General features: G+C 34.3%; 3 protein-coding genes across 16 annotated transcripts; 1 reads left to right on the forward strand and 2 right to left on the reverse strand.

The window, feature by feature from the left end:
- Positions 1–549: 549 nt before the first annotated feature.
- Positions 550–4943, reverse strand: LOC25501189 (E3 ubiquitin-protein ligase CCNB1IP1 homolog). 6 transcript variants are annotated; one of them, XM_024771916.2, is made up of 10 exons: positions 4788–4943; positions 4536–4609; positions 2935–3049; positions 2709–2781; positions 2187–2232; positions 2045–2075; positions 1614–1869; positions 1374–1537; positions 949–1219; positions 550–871 (listed from the first exon to the last, which is right to left on the reverse strand). In XM_024771916.2, the coding sequence occupies exons 3-10, from the start codon at positions 3002–3004 to the stop codon at positions 865–867; spliced, it is 918 nt and encodes a 305-aa protein (XP_024627684.1). In that variant the 5' UTR covers positions 3005–3049; positions 4536–4609; positions 4788–4943; the 3' UTR covers positions 550–864. The 6 variants fall into 6 exon arrangements, with proteins under 6 accessions (XP_024627684.1, XP_024627683.1, XP_039685473.1 ...); XM_024771915.2 differs by having other exon boundaries at positions 4529–4609; XM_039829539.1 differs by having other exon boundaries at positions 4536–4940.
- Positions 4944–6923: 1980 nt separating this feature from the next.
- LOC25501190 (pentatricopeptide repeat-containing protein At1g03560, mitochondrial) lies at positions 6924–10693 on the forward strand. Of its 9 annotated transcripts, none has more exons than XM_039828923.1 (4): positions 6924–9276; positions 9839–9888; positions 9995–10109; positions 10298–10693. In XM_039828923.1, the coding sequence occupies exon 1, from the start codon at positions 6978–6980 to the stop codon at positions 8913–8915; it is 1938 nt and encodes a 645-aa protein (XP_039684857.1). In that variant the 5' UTR covers positions 6924–6977; the 3' UTR covers positions 8916–9276; positions 9839–9888; positions 9995–10109; positions 10298–10693. The 9 variants fall into 9 exon arrangements, with proteins under 9 accessions (XP_039684857.1, XP_039684859.1, XP_039684854.1 ...); XM_039828925.1 differs by having other exon boundaries at positions 10012–10109; XM_039828920.1 differs by having other exon boundaries at positions 9839–10109.
- Positions 10694–12087: 1394 nt separating this feature from the next.
- LOC25501192 (protein ROOT INITIATION DEFECTIVE 3) lies at positions 12088–13576 on the reverse strand. The gene is made up of 2 exons (XM_013589903.1): positions 13168–13576; positions 12088–12962 (listed from the first exon to the last, which is right to left on the reverse strand). The coding sequence occupies exons 1-2, from the start codon at positions 13574–13576 to the stop codon at positions 12088–12090; spliced, it is 1284 nt and encodes a 427-aa protein (XP_013445357.1).
- Between the last annotated feature and the right edge of the window lie 11218 nt (positions 13577–24794).

A 24794-nucleotide genomic window follows, 5' to 3' on the forward strand; every position in this document is an offset into this window, starting at 1 on the left:
AATTATTTATCCATCATCTCAAATATCAATTCATAAAACGAAAGTGGAGCTTTGATATTCGAACAAGTGAATTTAGACAAGGATTGAAAAGGCAGGGAAATAGTCTTTGCAATCTTTGAGACATATAGTTTCGATCTTCAAGGGAACAAATAATGATCAAGTCAGCGAAATAGGCTTGGTTGTTAGAGGATCCAAAATCTAATAGTAATCAAGTCAACGAAATAGGCTTGGTTGCTAGAGGAACAAAAGAGAAACTGTCTTGAGAACCTTCAGTCTAATTATTATTTAAAGTTAATTGAATTCCTAACTCCCTGTCGGAACGATACTCTATTTTTACTATTTCGGTAAGACCGTGCACTTGCGATTTTATCTCATCACCTTGGTAGGTACCAAGTGAACTAAACTTACGGGGAAAGCCAATTTCGATTGTTTAAGAAAACAGGAAATTGGGGGCTAAAAACAAGATTTAAGAATACGCTTGATTTCATTCTTTATACTCATCAATAGAAACAAAATTATTTTCCCCTTAAGAATACAGCTACTTCAGAGTTGAGAAATTTTCAGCGGCACACTTGAGTTTTCAGTTTCACCAATCACCGCACATAAACTACGCTGGGAATTATCTATTATCTATAGATTGACACTACGCAAAGAAATGATATATATACATTGTTCCTGCTAGCAGCTCTTCTTTGTCTATAAGAATTTGAAGGTCTTAAGTTTAAAATATCATATATGCAAACTTTAGAACCGTTTTTCTCTGCTCACTGTAACTAAAAGGTAAATAAAAGAGCAAGGAAACTGAAGCCAGAATCAAATCAGAACGCATAACTGACACGGCATAGAAGGTTGGCCTCCTTGAGTCTACAATCTGAAACACCAAAATACAAGAAGATTAAGAAGTGTATAGTAGACCAACTTAGCAGCAGACTTGAGTTTTTTCCTCACGTGAATAGGTTGGTGCGGTTACGTGAGAGCTGAGGCCGCTTTATAGGAGAGAGTATCAAGTTCCTCAAATTCATTGATGGGTTACTAGTAGCACCAGGTCCAAAAACAGGGTGAGCACCAACTCTTCTGTTCCCAGCATCCCCTGGAATGATGGTTTGTTTTGCTGGTGAGCCAACAGATATGTCGAAGTGACCAGAGTTATTGCTATTCTGCCTCGCTGGCCATACATCCTCTCTTGGTCCTGGAGTGGTAGGAGTGAATACCGGTGGACCTGCAACAAATAAGTTATCTAATTTTGGAAACATCTAAAAGCAAAAATAAGGTCATTATCATAACGTCATGTTTTCATTATTTTGTTTAAATTATAGATACTTCATTTGGTTATAAAGATAACTGAAATGTAAGTGTTGAGAGTAAAAGATTACCTTTTCGACCAGTTTCTCTTTCATCCAATATGTTGGGCGGGTTGGAGAACAAATCACGCTCATTTCTGGAATAAAAGTTGCTTGCAGGCTGTATGGCAGACCGCTTCACAGAGTCAAACTCATTTCTCAGCTGGTCATACATTTCATCTAATTTTCTCTTCTGCCTGAAATAGAAATAACTTAGAATCAACAGATGAGGAGATTTGATTTTTACAAGCTGGAGAAGTGATTGAGACTGACCTGGATTTTTCAGCAAATTTTTCCTGAAGTTCTTGATTGTCCTTGGTTAAGCTCTCAATTTCCTGTTGCATCATCTGGCACCTCTTGGCCATCTTTTGGTAAGCAGTATGTAACTGCTCTAGTTTTTCTGTGAACTTTTCTTGCATCATCTCGCATTTCTGCCGGCATTGACCAACAATCTTGTTCATCTTACACTGCATCTCCAGTTCTTTTTGCCCAATGTAGAACATCACACTTTTATATGCACTTTTCATTACTAAATTTTCTTAAGGTAAAACAATTGGTCAAATGTAAACTTAAGTTCTTTAATTTCAGAATATCCCCTTCATTAACGTTAGTCAACCCCTGAGATACTACAGAATGCTATAACATGCAAAATTAATTTCAAATTTTCTATGCCGTGCCTTCTAAACAATGAGCATAAAGGATACATATCTGTGGAGACACTCCCACCATGGCCATCTGCAAAGGAAAATATCACATTAACAGGGAATGATATCCTTCAAATTATTACAGAAAATATCTAAACTGTTTACTATGTAGTTAGCTGTGCACCGGAGAATGCTTACTCACATTGACCCATTCATCATTGGGATTGACATCCACAGGTTTCATAAGACTGATAAGAGAAACACACAGATTAGACATAAACAAGTAATCCATGAAGCTTATAATTGACAACCCAAATTTACAACGATGACAGAAACATCACATTTCAACCAAGTATTGGTAATTAACGTTGAGGGAATAATAGTGCCACCAAATGACCATGTCTATGAGGATCTAAATTGACAACATATACTCTAGATAAATGATAACACACCCAAAACAAATATATGTACAAATCGCTAAGGATGATTAGTGCCATCAATTGGACGACTTTTTAATTAGTACATATCTATGAGGATCTACATCGACAACATATACTCTAGATAAATGATAGAATACCCAAAACAAATACACATGCAAATCGCTAAGGATGATTAGTGCATCAATTGGACGACCTTTTTAATTAGTGTTGTATCATGTGAAAAACAAAAATCACAAGTTCTTTTTTGTCTGGATATAAGCAACAGATCCCAATAGAATCCTTACCTCTTTGAAAGGACTTGATCACAAACAGGGCACGCTCCATCATTGCTTAATATCTTATTGGCATCTTCTGTGCCTGTTAACTATGTTAAGGAAACCAGAAATATGTGAATTAACCACTTGAATAACAGAACAAAGGGAATATCTACCTAATTTGATATGAACTATTTTGATTTTATTTTGTTAGAAGTTAAGGAACTCAGGGACAAAATTGCTGGCAAATGGATACACAGCAAGTGACCACATGTTGTGGAAATGGCCCGCCCTTCTACTTCTCGCCAGCATGCATTGCATCTCATTTCAGCAGTCAGATACTACTTTCACATGTCCAAGGGTTGACATACCTGCAAGACAAAACCATGCATCAGGATGCTACATAGATCAATTCAACTAGTGGCATTTCTCAAAGGCAGAAAAGAGCTAGCGTATAAACTCAAATAGCAGGCATAATCTTCGAAACAACCAGTATTGTCAATTGTAGATTGCTGAAGATAGCAGTTTGTTCAAATGTTGCTACGCTACAATGCTATAGTGCCGCTATCTATAGTGTCTATTTGACAACGCTTTGTGCTAAATAGTGTATCACGGAACAACAGTGATATGTTCAATTTCTATTGCACTACAGCATTGTAGCGCCACTATAGCAGCTACTTGACAACACCAGAAACAACTATGATAAAAACGATAATAATCAATACAATACTTCTTCGGTTAAAGCAGCCAACTACTTCCAACTTAAATATAACTAGCTGAATACAAAATATATGGACTGTACTACAAATCAGTCGCAACAGGACAACTTAAAGTAAGAATGTAAGAATTCATCTTAATAAACAATTTCCGATAAAAACATTGATACATCTTATAATCAGAATAATACTCTTTTTAATGAATAAAGATTAAATACTTTAAATCTTAAACGGGTGAAAAATTTGAACACTAATTTAGATCCTTTACTGATGCTTACCTAAACAAAGATGTGAAACACGGGACTGCTAGTAATCGTATTTAATAGCAGAAACAAACTTAAACACCAAACACTGCTTATAAGATTGAAAAACAAACAAACTAATTCACAGTTTATAGTTCAGACACCTGACTTGCTGAACTGTAACCGCTTCACTCTCTATTTTACGCATTCTAATCCACGCGCACACAGACTCTGAATAATAATACCAGCTCTCATTTTTCAGTGAACTAGTTGTATGTATTTATCAACACAAAAAAGTAACAAATCGTTATCTTTTGATCAACACTTCTATTTTCAACAAAATTGTAAGTACTAATGAGTTAACGAATTGCAGATTAACCAACAAAGATTTAAAAAAACACTTCATAAGGCATGTGCCCTACACCAAAAGTCTCATGACAAACATACATTCCTTCACCTTTGTATCATCAACAAATTATTCACTCATTACCATAAATATCACAATATTGAAAATATTAGATGTTACAAAAATCTTTTTCAAACCTTTAATGAAAGAATCTTTTATTTTTTCTCTCTTACACTCTTACATGATTTCTGTTTTTATCTTTCTTGTCAAGTAACTATATCATCTCTCTTTTCACCCAATAGTACTATTTGTGTGGTACCAAATAGCAAATATTCACAAATAATCAAGAAGCAAAACATAATTTAATTAACCAAGGGCTAGGAGGATGACGCATATTTTCGATTTCTAAAATTTCAATTTCGATTTCAAATGCAAATACTTCAAACTTTAACCTAAATAGCCAGAAGAACAAATTTATCGAAACTTCATAGATATTGCAGATAAATATAGATGAAATAAAACAAATACTTCAGAATCGTCACTGACAATTTACCAAAACGCCAATTGCTTGTTGAATTCTTCGTTTCCGCAGAACTTGAATTCAATCACCGTATCCGAACACAAAATCTGCACTAGCGAGAAAAAAAAGTAGGAGAAATCAAAATCACACGACAAACTATGAAATTTTGAACGAAAAATTTGAAAAAATTATAACTAACAAGTTTAAAATATTGAGAATTTTCTTTTGCGTAACATTATAGAAATCGGAGAATAGAAGAAGAGATTGAAGAAGATAGCACTTAACAGAGAGTAGAATGAAGATCGAAGGAAGAAGAGAGGGTTCGAATGAAATCTGAGAGAGAAATCGGTGGAATTTTGGCGCGAAATGTTCTTCCGGTGAGAGAGAAAACGAGGATGGAAATGGAAAGTTGAATCGAGAAAATGAACCGACACGCTTTGGTTTGGGTTTATAAGGCTTTGCAATCGTAAAAAGGCCCATCTAAGATTGCGACTCCAAAGAATAGTGGACAATGAAATTAGACCTTTAGAATTAGTCGGTCTTTGATTTGAGTTGGATATCGAGTTTTGAAAGAAAGAAAAAAAAAAAAACAGTGTAAATCTTGATGTAAAAAGTATGGTGAAAATCCATTTTGATTGAACCAACATAATTTTCTGACATCCAATCTAGGCTATGACAAAAAAAAAAGAACGAATTAAAAGAGATTCAACAAGGGCGATGATACTTGAGAGGTTTGAAGAAGGAAAAAACATAGGCATGGAGTGAGGTCAGGACAGATTTAAGAAGAATAAAATGACCACCAAAAGAGAGATGTCTACTTTTCCAACGGGACATGCGAAACTTAATGCAGTTAACAACGGGCCCAAAAATTCAACCTACGAAGATCGCCACCAACAGGCAGGCCCAAATACAAAATAGGCAAGCTTCCAACTTTACAATTCAAAACTTCCGCAACTTCAAGTAACCAAGATTGAGGGACATTCACACCAACAAGCACACTCTTGTGAAAATTAACTTTTAAATTAGAAATTGCCGCAAATATGATATAAATTATTATCCTTTTTAATGACATCGATTATATAACTTTACCATAGTTTTTTTTATAGGTATAATTAGAATTGTTAAAAAAAATAAACCTAAAATCTCTTATTTCCTTTATATACAGTATGAAAATGGTGAAACATTATAATATATGAAATGAAATAAAATGTTTTTTGAGGGGATATGAGATAAAAAGATATGCACCGTCAATAAAATAGTTGTAAAATTTGATAATCAAACACGACTTGCTAGTGCAGTTAAGAATTTCTTAAAAATAAAATAAAGATAGTTTGTTGTCCTGAATTCTGCTTATATTAGATACGTGAGTGCTTAGTGAATTCGTTGTTTGCCAATCTTCCATCAAATATCGTGCTCGATCAATTATATGAGCACATAATTCATTTTCATTTTGCAAGAGTTTAAGATTGCGGTGTTTCCACACACTCCACATAATAGCAATCATTAGACATCTTCGGTTGAAAGTGTTGTTATAAGAAAAAACATGTGCAAGATCTTTGTTAGATGCTCCTATACTAAGGGATGGATGGAGTATGAATTAAAGTCTTCTTAATCCCTCTCAACAAAAAAAAAAAATGAAAAAAAGGAGAACTTGAGTTTGAGTGGTTAATAATCTCCATCAATGATAAATTATTTATGAGAATCATATTTAATTTTTAGATGGAACAATTATTGATCTAATTTTACATAACTTTTGGCCGAATTCCGAAGTATCAACGCCTTTTTATTTCTTGAAAATAATAAAAAGAAAAAAAGAAAGATCGAAATGAGATGGGAGCTATGAAGGTCGTGTATTCCAAACATGAAGACATATATGTGTCTGATACATATTAAATATTGATATTATGCGTATTCTCGTGGATACATATCCACAAAGTATCAAAATTATATAATTCATTTTTATCAATGACATATAATTTGGGACTGGGTGAAGTATTTATGAATTAATGAGATTCAATATCAATCAAAATTAGACAAAAAAATTGTTTTAATTTTTTTAATGATCCTTTTATAGATATTTTGGCATAAAAATAAAAAAAAAATAGTTTTTTTTTGGTTCAATAGCTCGGTGGCTAGATCACACACTTTTTAAAGCGTGAAGAAGTGGGGAATCCGGGATTCAAACCCCCAATCCGTGCAAACATTCTCTGATAGTTACCAACTGAGCGACTGATTTTTAGTTTTTTACCCAAACTTGATTTTTTTTTAATCACATGTACTATTATTTTTTTTTGTAAATTGCGACTATAATGTTAATTTTTTTTTCTTTTCTTTCCAATCACATGCATTCAAGTTTAGTGTAATATTTCAAAAAAATAAAAATAAAAGTTTTAGTGTAAAAATCTTATTCGCTTCAGTTGGAAAGCCTTTCTCTTCTCTGAAAATAAACCCCCTGAAGTGACTACTACAGTAGTAATGAAAAGAAGAATTCCCTTCCTACTTCAACAACCTTCACCTTCAACAACCACATATCTTTCCTCCATTAACTTACTCCTTAAACCCCCAAATCACTACAATGCCACACCACCACCACCTTCTCATCGCACCTTCAAATCCCATTCCCTCCCACCCCCAGAACTCATCGAACCATTCTCCGACCTCTCCGACGTCGTCGTTTCCTCTAAACAACCTTCTCCATGGTTCACCCAAATCCTCAACCTCCTCGACAATTCCCCAACCATGGAATCAAATCTCGATTCCTTCTGCCACCAATTCCTCATCACTCTTTCCCCTTCCTTCGTCGCTCATACTCTCCGTTCCCTTAACAACCACCACACCGCCCTTCGTTTCTTCTCTTGGGCTTCTCATCAACGTAACTATTCCCATTCTCTCGATTGCTACGTTTCGATCATTAACCTTCTCCTCATCTCCCCCACCACCACCACCACGGCAGCCGCTTTAAACATTTTCTCCGAATTTCAACGTAACCGTCTCCCGCTTACACCACCTGCTGCTAATTCCCTCATTAAAAGCTTCGGTAACGCTGGTTTGGTTAACGAGCTTTTATTTGTATGGCGTGGAATGAATGAGCAAAACATTCAACCAAGTCTTTTTACTTATAATTCGCTTTTGAATGGACTTGTTGGTTCGTGTTTTATCGAATCAGCAGAGCGTGTTTTTGATGCGATGAAGGAAGGTAGAACAAAGCCTGATGTGGTTACTTACAATACTATGATCAAAGGGTATTGTAAAGCGGGGAAAACACGGAAGGCGATTGAGATGGTTCGCGAAATGGAGGTTATTAACTTGGAGCCTGATGTTGTTAGTTATATGACAGTAATGCAGGCTTGTTATGCTGAAGGTGATGTTGATTTTTGTTTGAGTCTTTATCATGAAATGGAGGATAAGGGATTTGAAGTTCCTTCACATGGTTATAGTTTGGTGATATGCGGGCTTTGTAAAATGGGAAAGGTTTTAGAAGGGTATGCTTTGTTTGAGAATATGATTAGAAATGGTTGTAAGGGTAATAAGGCTGTTTATACTGCTTTGATTGATTGTTATGGGAAGAGTGGGAATTCGGATGGGGCTTTGAGGTTGTTTGAGAGGATGAAAATGGATGGGATTGAACCTGATGAGGTTACTTATAGTGCTATTGTTAATGGGTTGTGTAAGAGTGGGAGAGTGGAGGAAGCTTTGAGTTATTTTCAGTTTTGTAATGAGAATGGTGTTGTTGTTAATGCTGTGTTTTATTCGAGTTTGATTGATGGGCTTGGGAAGGCGGGGAGAGTTGATGAAGCCGAGAAGGTGTTTGATGAAATGGCTGAGAAGGGATGTCCGCCGGATTCGTATTGCTACAATGCGCTCATTGATGGACTTTGTAAGTGTGGGAGGATAGATGATGCTCTTGCGTTGGTAAAGAGGATGGAGCGCGATGGGTGTGAGCAGACTGTGTATACGTTTACTATACTTATCAGTGAGCTTTTTAGGGTGCATAGGAATGAAGAGGCGGTCAAGATGTGGGATTTGATGATTGACAAAGGGATAACGCCGAATGTTGCCTGTTTCAGGGCTCTTTCGATTGGATTGTGTCTTTCGGGGAAGGTTGCGAGGGCTTGCAAAGTGTTGGATGAGCTTGCACCTATGGGGGTTGTTCTTGAAACGGCTTATGAAGATATGATTGGAGCGCTGTGTAAAGCTGGTCGCGTGAAGGAGGCTTGTAAGTTGGCTGATGGAATTGTTGATAGAGGTAGAGAAATACCTGGGAAGATTAGGACCGTGATGATTCATTCCTTGAGGAAAGCTGGGAATGCTGATTTGGCTATCAAGTTGATGCATAGCAAGATTGGTATTGGGTATGAACGATATCGGAGTGTTAAAATGAGGGTCAAGTTTCAAACCCTTGTTGACAGTTGAATTGATTCAGGTAGGTATCATGTGGCACTTGAAAACAGCTAAAGGCCAAAGCCAGTTTTAGTTTGAATGCGTTGGAGATTGTTAACTAAATGATGTAGTATTGGCTATGAAGCAATACTAATTTATAATAGCATGGAGTCAGTTAAACAATTGCGGCAGGTTTCACCAAAATACAGACAAATAAGAGAGCTACACTGCACCATCAGAATGATATGATTCCTAATGTTGTGCAATTATTGTTATTCCTTATAAGAAAGCCAAACTGCACTAGTCTGAATGATGTGATTCCTATTAATTATAGCGTGCAGTAGCTTGATCGATTATGTACCATGTCTCAGATGCAGGAGTCATGAAAATGTTGGTATGTCTTTCTTACTAGTTCCCATGTGATGTAAGGGGGAAAAAAATTCCCCTATTGAAGTTGAATGAAATTGTTGTGTTTTAGCTTGAAGATTCATACATTAACTTTTAAATTCACCTGAAATGACTGTGTTCTTAGCTTGAAAATTCATGTTAACTTTTCATCTGTATCTTGTGCTACTTGGTTGCTTTAGTAATTCTTATACCCTGTGTGATAGCTATGAAGAATTTATGTAGAGTTTGGATGGTCGATAATACATACAATGAAGTTTTTCAACACTGCCATTTCACGCCAACACATATGAAGTGTAGCATGTTGCTTTAACTTCCAATTGAGGTGTCCCCGTGAGCTTAGCTCAGTTGGTAAGGACAATGCATAATATATGCAAGGTCCGGGGTTCGAATCCTAGACACCACCAAAAAAAAACTTCCAATTGAGGATACAATAGTTGAAGCATGATGAAATTCACATTCATATTAGGACCCTGTAGCATGATTTCTTCCCTTGACCACCTTAGCTTGAAAATATATTTAGTTTCTCTCTCATGCTTCTTCATTTTCAGATACTCCCACACACTCCACCATCTCTCTGATCACGGAAAATACTCTCACAGTAATTTTCTCTCGTGTACAACTCCTTCATATGATTTTTGTTGTGTTTCAAATAATTCTGTTTTATTCCTTTCCCTTGTTATATATTTTTTTTTATTGAATGCAAGGTTTCATTTGAATATAGTGTGGGTTGTAACATGTATACTCTTTGGAAACGTGTCCATAAAGCTTTTGAAATTGAGATATGGAGGCTAACACTTCCTTTGGAAAGATATTCATGAGGTATTTGATACATGTATGCTAATGTAAATTTCATCATCTTATTTCTGACTTCCATGCTAATTCATGAGGTATTTGATACATGTATGCTAATGTAAATTTCATCATCTTATTTCTGACTTCCATGCTAATTTCAGGTATGCTAATGATAAATTGCAGCTGAAAATATCTGTACTTTTTCCAAATTTCAGGTGATGTAATCTGTTAGCTAGAAGCGTGTGTATAGCAACAGTTTCTAGTTAACAGCAAACCCCCTTCATATGGAGCTGTTGCCCTTTGAGTTGCCGGCCAAAATGGGAATTATGCATTTGGTACTTTGATCTCTGAAATTTTCAATTTGAAACATTGTCATCATAAAATTGTGAGTTTGGAAACAATGATAGTGTTTCAGCAACAGTTTTAAAGTTTAAACAGTGTTGTTAAATAGCAGCTATAGCGGCGCTAGGTAGCTATAGCGTAGCGGAATTTGGAGAAACCACTATTGTTCCATATACATTATTTAGTACAAAATATTGCCAAATAACTGTTATAGTGGCGCTATAACAATATTGCGTAGCGAAATATTAATGATCAGATGTTTTCCACTATCCGCGATTGACAATACAAGTTTTAAACTTACTGTCCAATTTTGTACTTGATGTTTCGATTGGCATTGTCATAATTTTTTTATTTTATTTTATTTTGGAAACAATGATAGCTCACTATCATTGCCGCTGGATTCACTTTAGACTTTGGAAACATCTCCCTCCAATTCAAACCCAAACCATATGAATTACCTGATTTACCCATCATTCTAATAAATAAAAATCAATTTCAGAAATTATTTTCACACAATTTTTTTATTGCCCTAAAAAACTCCAAATTTAAGTTTGTTGACAAAATTACCCTTCTGGACGGGATTTTTCTGTAAATATCCTTCCAGACAGCTCGTTTAAAATAAAAGCATTGAAGGGTAAAAATTAGGCATCTGGTATTATGCTTCTGGAGTAAGTAACCTCATGCACATCATAGTTATGTGATACCCCTATGTAGAGAAGGAACACTTTGCTCGTGATACTCATGTGTATAGGAGGCACACTATGTAGAGGCGGCACAATTTTCCACGGCCCTCTGCAGAGCGGTTAATTTCAAAATCATTTGCATGCGACGTTCAATTGAAGTTGCATTGTATTTCGATGTTCAGTTGGAGCTAGGTCGTACTCATATATTTGCATGTGACATTCATGTGGAGTCAGTGGCTGATCTTGAATATTTTCCTTGGGGTGCCAAATATTTATGAAATATATATCAAACAGTTTCAAAAACTTCTCAATATTATCAACGAGTGCAGTGGTTAATCTATTTGAGTACAATATAGGGTACGCGGTTCAAGTCCTGATGAGAACTTATAGGAAAACTGGGGGGTGCAGTGGCACCTGGGGTCTCTGAAGAGATCCGCCATTGTGTGGAGTTTCGTTACACGTATGCAGATTGTGTATCATGAAATCTTGTATGTGGAATGTTTTTGTTGCTGCTACCATTTCAGAATCTTGTATTTCTTCATGAACTAACTCACAAAAAATAATAAGGGTCATGCTAACAAATATTTAATATGATTGCGAGATCATCTATTCAATTTCCAGTAATTAAGTTTTTCTTCATAATTTCCTCTAAAAAATACATATTTAAGTGTCTTTAGAGTACTTGTTAAAGAATAAAAAAAAACTAAAATTTTACATTGAAAACATCATTTTGTAGACTTTTAAAACTACACAACTTTCAAAATATAACTATTATACATGATTTCTTAACTAAAATCCTTAGAGTATTCAATACCATTTTTTTCATAAAGTAACGGAGAAGTAGAGATAAATTTATCTGATGTCACTTTCCATAAATGTATTTTTATGTTAAAATAACATGGAATAAGATCATTTAAATCTCTTGACAAAAAAAAAAAAAAAGATCATTTAAATCTCCACCTCAAAAATAAATTTAAATCTTAATTCTCATCTTTTTTCCCTTTGTTATCCAAGTCTTCATCCTCATGATCTGCCTCTTCAATTGCTTTGGTGACTTCCTTAAGAATAAGCCTCAATAGCCTCTCATACATTGCAATAGCAGATTCAAGCATATCAATGGCTCTTCTCTTGTCATGAACTGCCACATCCATCACATTTCCAAGCTCTGTGATTTTCATCAAAGTCTTAATCACCTCTTCATCAGATAATCCAGAAGAACTAAAACCACTTATAGCACCCCCTTTACTACTAGCATTTCCCTTTGTAACATTACTCCCTTTGACCACTATCATATCACCAATGCTTCTTGTTGATCTTCTTCCTAATATTTGATCATTCCCCAAAACCATAATGACTTCACCTTTCTCAACATCCCACATCCAAACACTCCCATCTTCTGAAGCAGACACCAAATTCCTCCCTTCATTCACCAAAACCAAAGACATAATTGACCCATCATGGCTTTTTGTTTTGTTACCCAAATTAACCAATTCATACGCTTTTCCTTTTTCTAACATTTTTCTATTCCCAACTTTCATTAACCCTTTATAAACAAACCCATCTGAACCACCAGCATAGAAACCTGACTCTGTTGAATCCATAACAAGCCCAAAAATGGCACATGGAAATGTCACGGTTCGCATTAGAGTTATCCCATTCGATAAACTCCAAAACTTACACGTGCAGTCCATGGAACAAGAAACAAATGTACAAGTATGAATGCAAATTCCAGAGTTGAAACATGTCACTGAATCAGAATGAGCCTTCCATTTGTGTAAGATTGGGTCACTACAAGTAGAGGAATCATCAACAAGCTTAAATGATGGGATCACAACAATAGTGCCATCATTGTTACCTGAAATCGAGAGATATATCATTAGCTTGATAATTTACGAGAAATAAAAAATAGACGGATAATACAAACTCTCAGTATAATACTAAGAAGTTACACCACTTTTTATAAAAAAATTACTTGTTTTGGTTGCTTAACCAATGCCCCAGGAGCACTGTTTAACATTCTCCTACTAAGAATATTAACAATTGTTACTTAAATTTTTTACCTGAAATCAATAGTGACCCATCATCACTAAGATGGAGACTCGAAACAGGTTTCGAGTAAGGAGTGCATGTTTTGATGATATCTCCGGAAGGGAGTGACAAGGAGTGGATACTCCCCGACACGCCACCTGCAAAGAGAAAGTCACCATCCAAGGTGGCGGCTAGTGGAGCCACAGGTTCGGGGAGAGGGATGTTTTGGAAGACCGTTGGAGTGTGCCAATTGTAAATATGGATCGAGCCCGTCCCTGTGTTCGAGGACACATGGGAAGCTGCAATGAATCCTTGGCTTGTCACCATGAGACCGCGACATGGTGACCGGCTACCAGTGAACAGCGCAACCGTGGCACCGGTGGAAGCATCAAATGCTATCATGGGACCTTCTGGTGAACTGGTTAGGATTATCTCATACATCTTTGTTTAGGGTGGAAAGTGAGGGTATGGGAAAATGCATAAAAACCAAATAGGATTTTAGTGTTCAGGATATGAACGTGCTTTTCTAATCTAAATCAAAATGCTTAATTTTTTTTACACGCTAAATGTTTTATTTATAGGCTAATATCCTCTATATTAGAAAATTTCTTAAAAAATCCTCTATATTACAAAATAAATTTTTGTACATATATGTGATGAAATAACAGTGGCATTTATATTTAGTAATTTTTTTTTACTATTAAAGTAATATTTTTTTTTTTTGAAAGAAAAGTAATATTATTTATGTGTAGTCATCTAATCATATCAATACAATCGTACATTATATATAAAAAAAATCAATATAATCGTCGTACTTGACCGAAATAAAAATAAAAATAAATGCCGTCAACGCTGATTTTTTTTTTGTTTTTTAAATACATTTTAAATAAATATTAATTATGATTACACAATTATTTATTTATTTTTGGTCAAATGCACGTAATTACTTAAGTTAATGACAAGAGGTGAAAAATGTGAAATGCATTAAATAAATTGAAATCTAAACATAAATAATAATGTTAATGTCTGTAATAAATTTTGTAATTTTTATATAAATTTCATGTGAAACTAAATAATATAAGTCAAAACTTGTTAAAATATACTTTACGTGGACTGATCTTAAGGGCACCCGGGAAAAAAATCACTGATTATTCTTTTCATTCTTGTTTTTATTGTCATCTTATTCTAAATTTTTTCTATAATAATAAATAAAATAAAAAACAGCGAAGTGTAACACAAAATTTGTGCACAAAGTGTGTATTCCAATTTTTTTAACAAGTGAGGTAGTTATTATATCTTAAAACAAATAGAAATTGTTATTTTTATCAATATATAATTTATTACAACAGTTTTTTATGCAAAGTTATTATACAGCAATACCTTATAATGGAGGTCACATTATATAAATATTTAATTATTGTTTAGAAATACAATAAGCCATTGGGGTCGGTTGACTCCAGTATGTGTTTGGTATAGCTTTTTGCTGCCACTGCCTCACGTTTAGATGCCTTTTTGATGTGATTTGGAGAAGCTGCTATGTGTAGCTTCACTAGAAACGTGAATTTGTACGGTGGTTTTGGGCAGATGTGAAAAAGGTACCGCTGAACATAGGCTAAATCCGTGCATGTAGATACCCTTTGACTCCTAATTGTTAAAAAAGATGCAATAACAAAAAACGTGTTTATTGCAATCCAAGGCTTGTGGCTCAACAATGGATGATGATGATGATGCAAAAAAGCAATGCAGTCATTTGTTTTCCCATGTTATCGGGCTTGTGGTCTGTAAACATACGTATGCTTGTTATGTTGGAAACCGAGTTCATTCCTCCAAGTAGGGATGTTTTTTTTCTAGTACGTTTACCATCCTAGACATAGACTAATTATTGTTTTTCCTTCTTGATTGCTCTTGTTTGGTTCAGGCTGTTGCCTTGTAAATTTTGTAAATATTATTGAGACTTTGTTTTCGGATTCTGATGTTTTCTCCTTCGTATATCTTATGTTAGGAGGACCTTTTGTCGTGATAATATATTCATTTTAATCTCTTCAAAAAAAAAAAATCACGTTATAACAAGTGTTCTTAACTCTTAAATAATGAATTTAATTTTATGTTGGAAAGAACTTTTTTTTCATACTTATAAAGCTATACGAATTTTGATAAAATAATACTATTTTTTTTGGTTACAAAATGTTACTAATTTATTTTCTTAAAAAGTGTTTTTAAGGTATTTGTTAACATTTTTCATAAAAAAAAAAAAAAAAAAAAACTTTACATGTTGAGTATATTCTTTAATAAACGAAAATATTCCATAATTCAAAAAATTAAAAGACATGGCAAATTCTAAAATGATGGACCGGAACTCTAAAATTGTTTTAAATTTTAACAATACTTACTGAAAATAGAAGTTCATGGTTCTCTGACTCCTACTAACTAAGACGATGCCATAATTTATACTAGTTCACTACATTGACACTAATCAAATCATCGTCTCATTCGTGAGAAAAATGATGGTTGTTAAAATCTACTTCCAAGGACAACATCGATTGCCATTTTTATCTTGAGTAATTTTCAAGTTTTAATTTAACATAGACTATTTATCAAAGTAGTTTATCGTAGAACCCTCCAAAAACTTATATGTAAAAGGGAGATTAAGTTTTAAATAAAAGATAAAAGAAATACTAGCTAAAAAGGAAAAATAATTCATATTTTATACACAACATGCACATATTTGGTCATATATAGTGAGAATGATGTATTTATTCGGCAAAAGTTATGGTGCATAAGCCATTTCCTTATGCACCGTGCATAAACACATCACAACCATCAGATTTCTTTTATTTTGAACAAAAATGGTTTTGGCTCACTTTGAGGGTGTAGGAAGCAATTATGTTGGGATTTATGCACAATGCATAAGGATTTCCTTATGCATCATAACCACTCCCTATTTATTCTATGAATTGTGAGATGCATAAAGAGACACTACAATAAATAATCACATAACTGACGAACTACATGAAAGGTTGATCGCAACAATGAGACCCAAGTAATTCATGACAGAAAAAAAAAACCTGCAATAAGTTGGAATCCAAAATGTGTACATGACTCAAGAAAAAATGTTAGAATGGAAAAATATAATTTTGGCGGACTCTAACTAGGGTTATTGGCTGCAAGAGGCCACCTTTAAAGTGTAAAGCCAGAAAAATATTTAGATTTACTGCCAGTTTTGGCCACATGTAATGGCCAAATGAGTGTTGGATAGTACCAATGGTCTCTGATGACAGGCCATCTTACGTTCTTTTTAGTATTTTTTCAGTCGTTTTTAGTAGGTGTTACAAGCAAAATAGAGGAGTATAAGAGCAATTGCCTATAATTTTGGGATATTTGTAATGTTTTCTATATTTGAGTATGTAATTCTGTTCTTCCTGAAATATAGCAATTTTAGGGTGTTTTTGATGTAATTCACGAAGAAATCATGCAAATCGACAAAGCAAAGACATGTGAAGATTATGTGGTCATTGGGAAGATGAAGAATGAAGATTCAAGAGGCCTCATAAGACTTTACGACGGGAGAAATTTTGTTCCCAAATTCCAAGGCAATTTACATAGAAGCAAACACCTAACAAGGGGAAGAAACAGACATTTCGGCACCCGGAATTCGCACTCATGCGCCTTGGGGATGAAACCATGCGCTTGGACCATGGAGCAACCAGGCACATGTACCTGGCGCATGGAAAGGTGCTCCAGGCGCATGGAGGCGGTGTAAGTTGCAAGGCACATGCGCCTCGAGGATGTTCTATGTAACAATCCAATTTAAGATTTTATTTATTTAATTGCTTTATTAATTATTTAATTGTTGGTGTGTTATATTTGTTAGTTAATTGGGTTTTAGAGTAATTAAGTATTTTGGTATCGAGGAGTAAGGGTAATTTAGTTATTTTTGTGTGAAGGGTATTTGAGGAATTTTTGGTATGGAAAGTAATTAAGGAAATTGGTAGTACCTTGGGTAATTAATAGAATAATGATGTATGAGTAATTAGACTTCAACCAATGAACCTTCTTTTGTGTCTCTGATGTCACAAAAGTCTTGTCTTTCACCATTGTGTCTTCCACTACTTTTAATGGATCATTGATTGATCTATCTTCAAGTATTAAAGTTCAATTTGATGGTTTCACTTGAATCCCTTCGATCTTTCTTATCAAAGATGATGTAATGCTTTCACTTGGACCACGCCATGCTTTTTTAATGGACAACTTCCCAATAGAATTGAAACTTCCTGGGTTCTTCTTCTTTTGAGGTAACTGTCCTTGAGATATTGCATTACAATTTCTAGTTAATGCAGCCAAGTCTTCTCTCTTCAACTTTTGGGGATATGATATTTTGATGAAGTCAAGGAGTTTGCTAGGATTCTCATTTTTATCAAGGATTTATCGTATGCTCATTCTTAAAATGGAATCTTTGTCTACAAGAGGCTCGAACATTTGGCCATTCTGCTTCTCTTTGAACTGAGCTTAAAGTGTTGATTTCACTCCTAGAGCTTCGTCCTTCTTAAGATGAACTTATGACAATTGGTCACGAAGCTCTTCTTTGATGACTTTTGTGAGAATGTATCCCTCAGCATCTTGTACTACAGTCTCAAGGGAGGATTTGTTTGGGGTATTTTCCTTTTTATCTTGCTCCTGTCCTATTGTCCAAGAGGTGGTGTCATTAGGATCATCTTCAATGCATTCTTCTAAGTCTTCATCTTGAAAAGTTGCACTTTATGCTTCCTTAGCTTTCCTATCAATAATCTCTTGATTTTCATAAAGTTTTCCGGCTATGGAATTGATCCAAGAAAGTTATTCCTCTCCGGTTCTCTTGATAGTTTTAGCGTACTGGTCAAGATGCCATTAAAATTCAGATAAAACTGCTAGAAAATCTTCCTCCATCCATGCAATTCTCTCTTGCTCATACTCTCCAAAGGATAGATATTGTAATGATTGAACTAGTCTGTTGCAAAATCATCCATGATTCGTTCCCTGAAACAACCATAAACAAAAATACCCAAGTAGCACGTTTCTAGGAGTGACAATAAATAATAATTATTGTTATAATAATTATTATTACTATACCCTTTTTTATTTTTGAATAAATAAAAACATATACGAATAAGTAATTTGAACTGCTTAGTTGAAAATATCAACATTCCTCGGCAACGACGCCAAAAATTTGATGGTCGGATTAGACAAGTATACCAAATCGTTTACCAAGTAATAAAGTGACAAGTAAAGTATCATATCCATAGGGACTGTCGTTTCGTCCAAACAACTCGTGTTACTTGTTTTAAGTTGATGATATAAAATAAAAGAGATAAAAGTTAGAGATTGTAATTTTTATCTGTTTGCAACAGAGCAAGTTACATGTTTTTGATTGTAGAAAAGGAAACAATGGTTAGGACTCTTTGAATTCCCCTTATTTACTTTGTTGGATATTAAAAAGCATTCATGTCGCGTTTAGTTATCTTAAGTCGACTATACAGGTGATGAGGCCGTTGGGATGTTCTAACCTAGTTGGTTGTCAAGATGCACCTGCTGATCGCACGACGATCCTTACGTACGGGGTCTATACTATCTCAGTTGATCTAGGTTTATCCCTCCGATGGCTAACTGTACATGCTGATTGCACGGTGATCCTTACATGCGGGATCTTGTCAATTCAAAGGTAATTGAAACATAGACTTAAATTGGGGTTTTAGTTTTTCCAAAGGCCAATGTTCCATTAGGTCGGTCCGTATATGAATCTTAGGACAATCATAACACACTCTCTCTCTCTCTCTCTCTCTCTCCCCCTCCCCCCCCCCCCAAGTAGTTCTACAAACAGACAACCCTATCAGCGTCTACCTTACGTAGAGGTTGAGGACAATGGTTCTAGTTAGGTTTATTTCCCTCGGTGCTTGTTTCTCTAATCACCAAACTAGTACATCCTAGGTTCAACAAATTTTACTCAATATTAGTAATGTCACCTCCTAAGTACTTAATATTAGGGTCAACTCTTATTCGCTAGTTTACTAATCACGTACTTGCTAGACAGATAATTACTAGTATAAGGAAATAAATATCAAGATATAAGTTTCCAGATAGTAATAACAATGTTAAGCCTTGTCATAACCTAAGTATCTAATCTAGGGTTGCACCTCGCCGAAATAAATAAATCTTAAATAAAACTTAATAGCAAAAAAAAAAAAACTAAAATATAAACGACATTAAATTAAATAATTATCCAACAAAATTAAACAGATGTTCATCTTATAACCCTAAGCTATAGATATCTAGCTACGCATGGTAACTAAGACAAAAATACTAAAAGATAAAAACACACCCTAGAAAAGATAGGAGAAGATATAACTCCTCCTTGACTCATAAAATAGCCTTCCTCTTGAACTGCTCCAGTTCTGAACGAGAAATTGTGAATAAGGAAGACTGATATTTATAAGGAAAGTTTTCACCTAACTTGGGCTAAAATCATGGGGTTTCAGGGGCAAAAAATTCACGAAAAAGTGAGTTTTTTTTAGCAGAAATTCATGCACCTAGCGCCAAGGGTTGTGCGGCTGGCGCATGTGCCTTAGACTTCTAGGCTCTAGGCACCTAAAGGCATGCACCATGCACTTTAGCCTTTAACTTCTGGGCGCCCAGCGCCCCGTTTTGTGCGTTGGGCGCTTTAGTTCGTCACTTTCCTGTTTTCCTATATTCTTCGCCTATTGAGATGTTTTCTTCGTAGTTAAGTTGTCTTGTGTGACACCCTAAATCCCAAGATAGTTTACTTTATATTTGTAAAATTTAAGTCACTTTGAACCGTTAAGATTGCATGTTTTTTTTTTTTTTTAAACTTTTTCAATTAAGGACATCATCATTCATTCAATTCATAATAGATTATATAAAAAGTTAATAATAACAAAATTTGACTTTCCGCCTAACTTTAAAAATTACAAAGGTTTTACAAATTTTGATTCAAGTATTGAACTAAAATATAAAAAATTAATCCCAATCTGATGTCACCTATCAAAGCAGACCATTTTCCCAAAATAACGGACGAAACAAGGCAAATCTTCATAAAGGGTATGTACTTGACTCCAAGACTCGTAACCTATATAACTACGATTTCGCAACCGCAGGGCCAAGCCAGCAAACACAAACAACGAAGGGGTGAGTTTCGAGAACATGTAATAGTATAAAATAGATGAGAAGAATACGCAAGAAATTAAATCAAAATTGTATCACATCACAAACATATTATTCAAAACCTTAAGAATATACTATATCAGTTCAATTCACATTAGTCACAAAATTATTACAATATAAGAACTAAATATTCACAAACACCATACCACAATCCAATCCAAAATAGTCTCAATTAAGATAGTCAAATATAACAATCAAAAAAGTCAAGAACATAATCTCATGAGGTAATCAATATCATTCATGATATAACAGTCACAATTCAAACAATAACATGCATGCTCCTAGACTCTAGACATCTCTTTCTTTGGTGTCATTCTACTCCGAAGTACTTGGTTAGGAGGTCGATAGTGCTATGCCACCACATGGTGGATGGACAATTCAAAAATGGGTGAGTCATTACAGACTATTAAAGGTTGGCCGAGTCACTACGGACTATTCAAGATTGGCCGAGTCCTTACGGACTATTCAAAGTTGGCCCTGCCCTCATAGACCCCCTCCTCAACCCCGAGACAATATGTCTCATTAATCAGTACTTCCCCAATCATATTAGGTTTGTCAGACCCTACCTACATGATGACCAAACACTCCACTAGGTCCTATACCTTACCATTCAATCCATATTCATTTAATAATCACAATTCACAGTGCATACTTCACACTATTCGATAAAAATCCATATTCAGTCATTCTCAATCAAGTCTCAATAGTTCAAACATATATAATCATAATAACTAGTCAAATTCTATCAGTAACGCCTTAAGAGATTTAACACGTAGTACTTTTAATAAACATAATTTCATACTAGTTAATACAAATGTGCACTCACACATCTACCACACCATAATTAACCTTTAAATCATAGTTTCACAAGGATCAAATATTAAACAATCTTAACAGCATTTAATTCATGGCAGCCTTCAGGTTCTGGATCATATTGATGTGATCTTAATCAATTATATCTCAAATGGCTAAACTATATGTGGTAAGCACTATATGAATAGTTGAGAATTACAATATTATCATTCATTTCACAATATATTACACTCATGAGTGAAACACTCGCTTACCCCTTACATATAATCTCCCCTCGTTGGCCTATGATACACATAAGAGCAAACACAACACAAAATCAATACTAATTCATGGTTTAAGGGTAATCGATAAGGGTAATCAAAATATTCATTCATCTCAAGTTAATCACATCAATCTGAATCTGATAAGGGAAATCAAGAACATTCTATAAGCTCAAATTATCCACAACAATCCGAATCTGACAAGGGTATTCATTCCTCTTAAATTAACCACATTAATCTTCATCACATTTTCTCATATACAGATTTAAATTAACCACATCAATCTTCATCACATATTCTCATATACAAATTTTTTACTCATCACAAAACACATGCATCACATCATATATACATCACTAGATACGTACAACTCATGTCTATTCAAGAACAAGAATTTCGCAATAAAAAAAAATAGCAATTAGCCAATTATGATCACAATACCTACTCAACAATACCTATTCAACAATAACATCAATGAGTACACATTCCGACATAAAGTAAGTCAAGCAACACCTTAATAAAATTTCTAATTCCTCTTTTAACCTTACTTCCATATTTGCACATTAATTTATTCATCTCTCAAAGGCTACAACCGTCGCAGCGAGCCTCGAATCAGTGGATGATTTCAAGTTGGAAGCCAAAGTTTTGTAAAAGAGTATTGTGGCTTGAGGAAAGAGAAATCGAGGAAAGAGAGAGGGGGCAAGGGTTTGTAAAAGAGTTTCCATTCTGCAACCATTTGGAAGAGAAGACCCGTTCTATTTTTATTTCTTCATTTAATAGCAAGGGGTGCAAATAGACATTCAGACTGAAATTGGTGTGTGGATAGAAATCCAGTTAAGTGAAATTAATGTGTTTTCACATACTGGGCTGTGAATGGTCCCAAAGAAGGAAGACAGATTAGCCCAATCAAGTATCAGAATGCAGCAAATAAAGGGAGGTGTATAAAGTAGTCAGTTTTAAATTAATCTATCTATCAATTCCGATTCTAAAAATATCAATAACTTGTTCCACTCTCCTATAACTAAAATCTTGATCTCTAAAACACTCATACTAAATTACTATGACCTTTCAAAATGCTTAAAATAATAAAATATCAACATTTTATATTACTCCATAAACAAAATAAATATGTATGACTATCACATCATAACAAATACACATAGGAAAAATCATCATAATATTGCTAAATAATTAGGATATCACTATGTATACAATTCGTATTACTAAATGTCATGATAATTATTAGCGCATCCACACAAAAACAATCAAAATAAATAAATAGATAATAACTAGTAATTACAAGATGAAACTATATATAAAAACACATGGATATATGATAATATAATATATAGAAAAATTGGGGTGTTACATCTTGGACATTGGGTACATAATTCCTCCCGTTGCAAAATCTTTTGAGGCCTATTGAATCTTCATTCTTCATCTTCTCAAGACCCAATAATCTTTAGAGGTCTTGATTTGCCTGGTTTGCTTGATTTCTTCGTGAATTACTTCAAGAACCCTATAAAATTGCTATGTTTTAGGAAGAATCAAATTACAGACTCAAATATAAAAAATATTACAAATGTCCCGAAATCATAGACAATTGTTTTAATACTCCTCTGGTTTGCTGGTAAAACCTATTAAAATAGACTGAAAAACATGCTAATTATAACGTAAGATGATCTGTCATCACCTGTCCGTGATGAATTTTACTTGCGGATATTTGATGTGTAAAATCCGCAAGTGCACCGTTTTACTGAAGTAGTAAAAAGAGTATCGTTCTGATAGGGAGTTATGAATTCAATTAACTTTTAACAATGATTAGAAGAAAGTTTGAGATTAAAAAGTTTGGATTTTTAACGGTTGAAAATAATATTAATAAAAAGTGCCTCGGGATTATTGGTTCGTCATGGCGAAAAATCCTTCACAAATCAAACGCTAAACCTAGAATTTTATGTTGGACCTACTTTCTAAAGACAAGTTTCTCTTTAGCCTATCACATCTCCTCTCGATTTCAGTAAGTGTGTTCCTCTTGCAACCACGTCTATTCTCATGATTGATTGCTATTGGAATCCTTGAAGAAGAAAACTTTTTTGTCTCAAGGTTTGCTAGACCATTCTCATGTTTCACAATCCTTGTCTAATTTCACTTGTTACAATATCATAACTTCTTATTACGATGTTTCGCTTTGATATTTGTGATGATGAATTAACAAGTACCAACCCTTCGTTGTCGCATTATGAGTTTGATACTTGTTAATTCATTATAAAAATGGTGAAATTAGATTAGAAAGTAGTTTTACATAAAATTAGGGTTCAATGCTTAGTTTGATTAGGATTAGGTCATTAGATTCATCCAACAATCCCAAGACAAGAAGTCTACTCACTCACGTTCATTGTCGACATAGAGAAGAAGAAGAAGAAGACCATAAAATAAAATAAAGAAAATAAAGATGAATTTTTATTTAAAGAAACAATTGTCACTTATTATTTCCAAGAACTAAAGATGATTATACAAGCTTGATGTCTGCTCTATTTATAGTCTAACAATGACTTAAGCCCTAAGAAATAAATCACTAAAGTGTTGCACAAGAAATGACAAGCTTTAGGTCAAAAATAAACTAATAGGCAGCTTGTCCGGGAAGCCAAAAGAAGCAAAAGGTGACTCTGGGTGCTGGCACGACTGTGTGGCTGGTGACACGGGCCGTGCTAAGCTTCTGAATTGGGGGCTTTTTATTTTTGCACCAAATCTTCATATTTTTAGTCCGAATCAGCTCCGAATCTTCTTTCTTTTGCTCTAAGACTCAATCTTTAGAATATTCGTTCATGAAATTAAATAACTTGCAATTGAAGTAAAATAGTTCTAAAAAAGAAAATAAAAACAAATAAAATTTAAATAAAATAGACTCAAATAATATATTAAAAACGATAATTTATTGAATCATCAATATCATGCATACCAAAGTTTGGTAATCCTTAACTATATGTCTAACTTGGGAATGCAGATAAATACACTAGTATCTAATTAATATTGTCATATTTGTCCCTCCTTATTTTCTACTTATCTTCCAATTTTAAGGAGAAGTAGGGCCAAACACAATTTGTAAAGAAGAAAACCACATAGAAACTGATGACAGTCGGCCATTCACTATTTTTAGAGTCTTTTTTATGATATTTTTGAGTTCACAAGCAAAGATTAAACAACAAGAAAAGCTAGAAAAACTGAAGAAAAACAAGAAAAACTGAAGAAAAGCAAGAAAAATAAGAAAAACTGAACAAAAGCAAGAAAAGCAATAAAACCGAAATGTTGATTTTACGAATTATGGGATCAAAATGAAAATTGATAATTACTTAAGAGACCAAAAATCTAATTAA

This window comes from Medicago truncatula, chromosome 8, assembly GCF_003473485.1.
Source record: "Medicago truncatula cultivar Jemalong A17 chromosome 8, MtrunA17r5.0-ANR, whole genome shotgun sequence".
Lineage (NCBI taxonomy): Eukaryota > Viridiplantae > Streptophyta > Magnoliopsida > Fabales > Fabaceae > Medicago > Medicago truncatula.

Coding starts and splice junctions, on each gene's coding strand:
- LOC25501189 (XM_024771916.2), bottom strand. CDS start 3,004: ATGAGATGCAATGCATGCTGGCGAGAAGTAGAAGGGCGGGCCATTTCC. Junction 2,782..2,934: donor AACATGTGGTCACTTGCTGT/GTATCCATTTGC, acceptor CATAGTTAACAG/GCACAGAAGATGCCAATAAG. Junction 2,076..2,186: donor CCAATGATGAATGGGTCAAT/GTGAGTAAGCAT, acceptor TTTCCTTTGCAG/ATGGCCATGGTGGGAGTGTC.
- LOC25501190 (XM_039828920.1), top strand. CDS start 6,978: ATGAAAAGAAGAATTCCCTTCCTACTTCAACAACCTTCACCTTCAACA.
- LOC25501192 (XM_013589903.1), bottom strand. CDS start 13,576: ATGTATGAGATAATCCTAACCAGTTCACCAGAAGGTCCCATGATAGCA. Junction 12,963..13,167: donor TGGGTCACTATTGATTTCAG/GTAAAAAATTTA, acceptor TCTCGATTTCAG/GTAACAATGATGGCACTATT.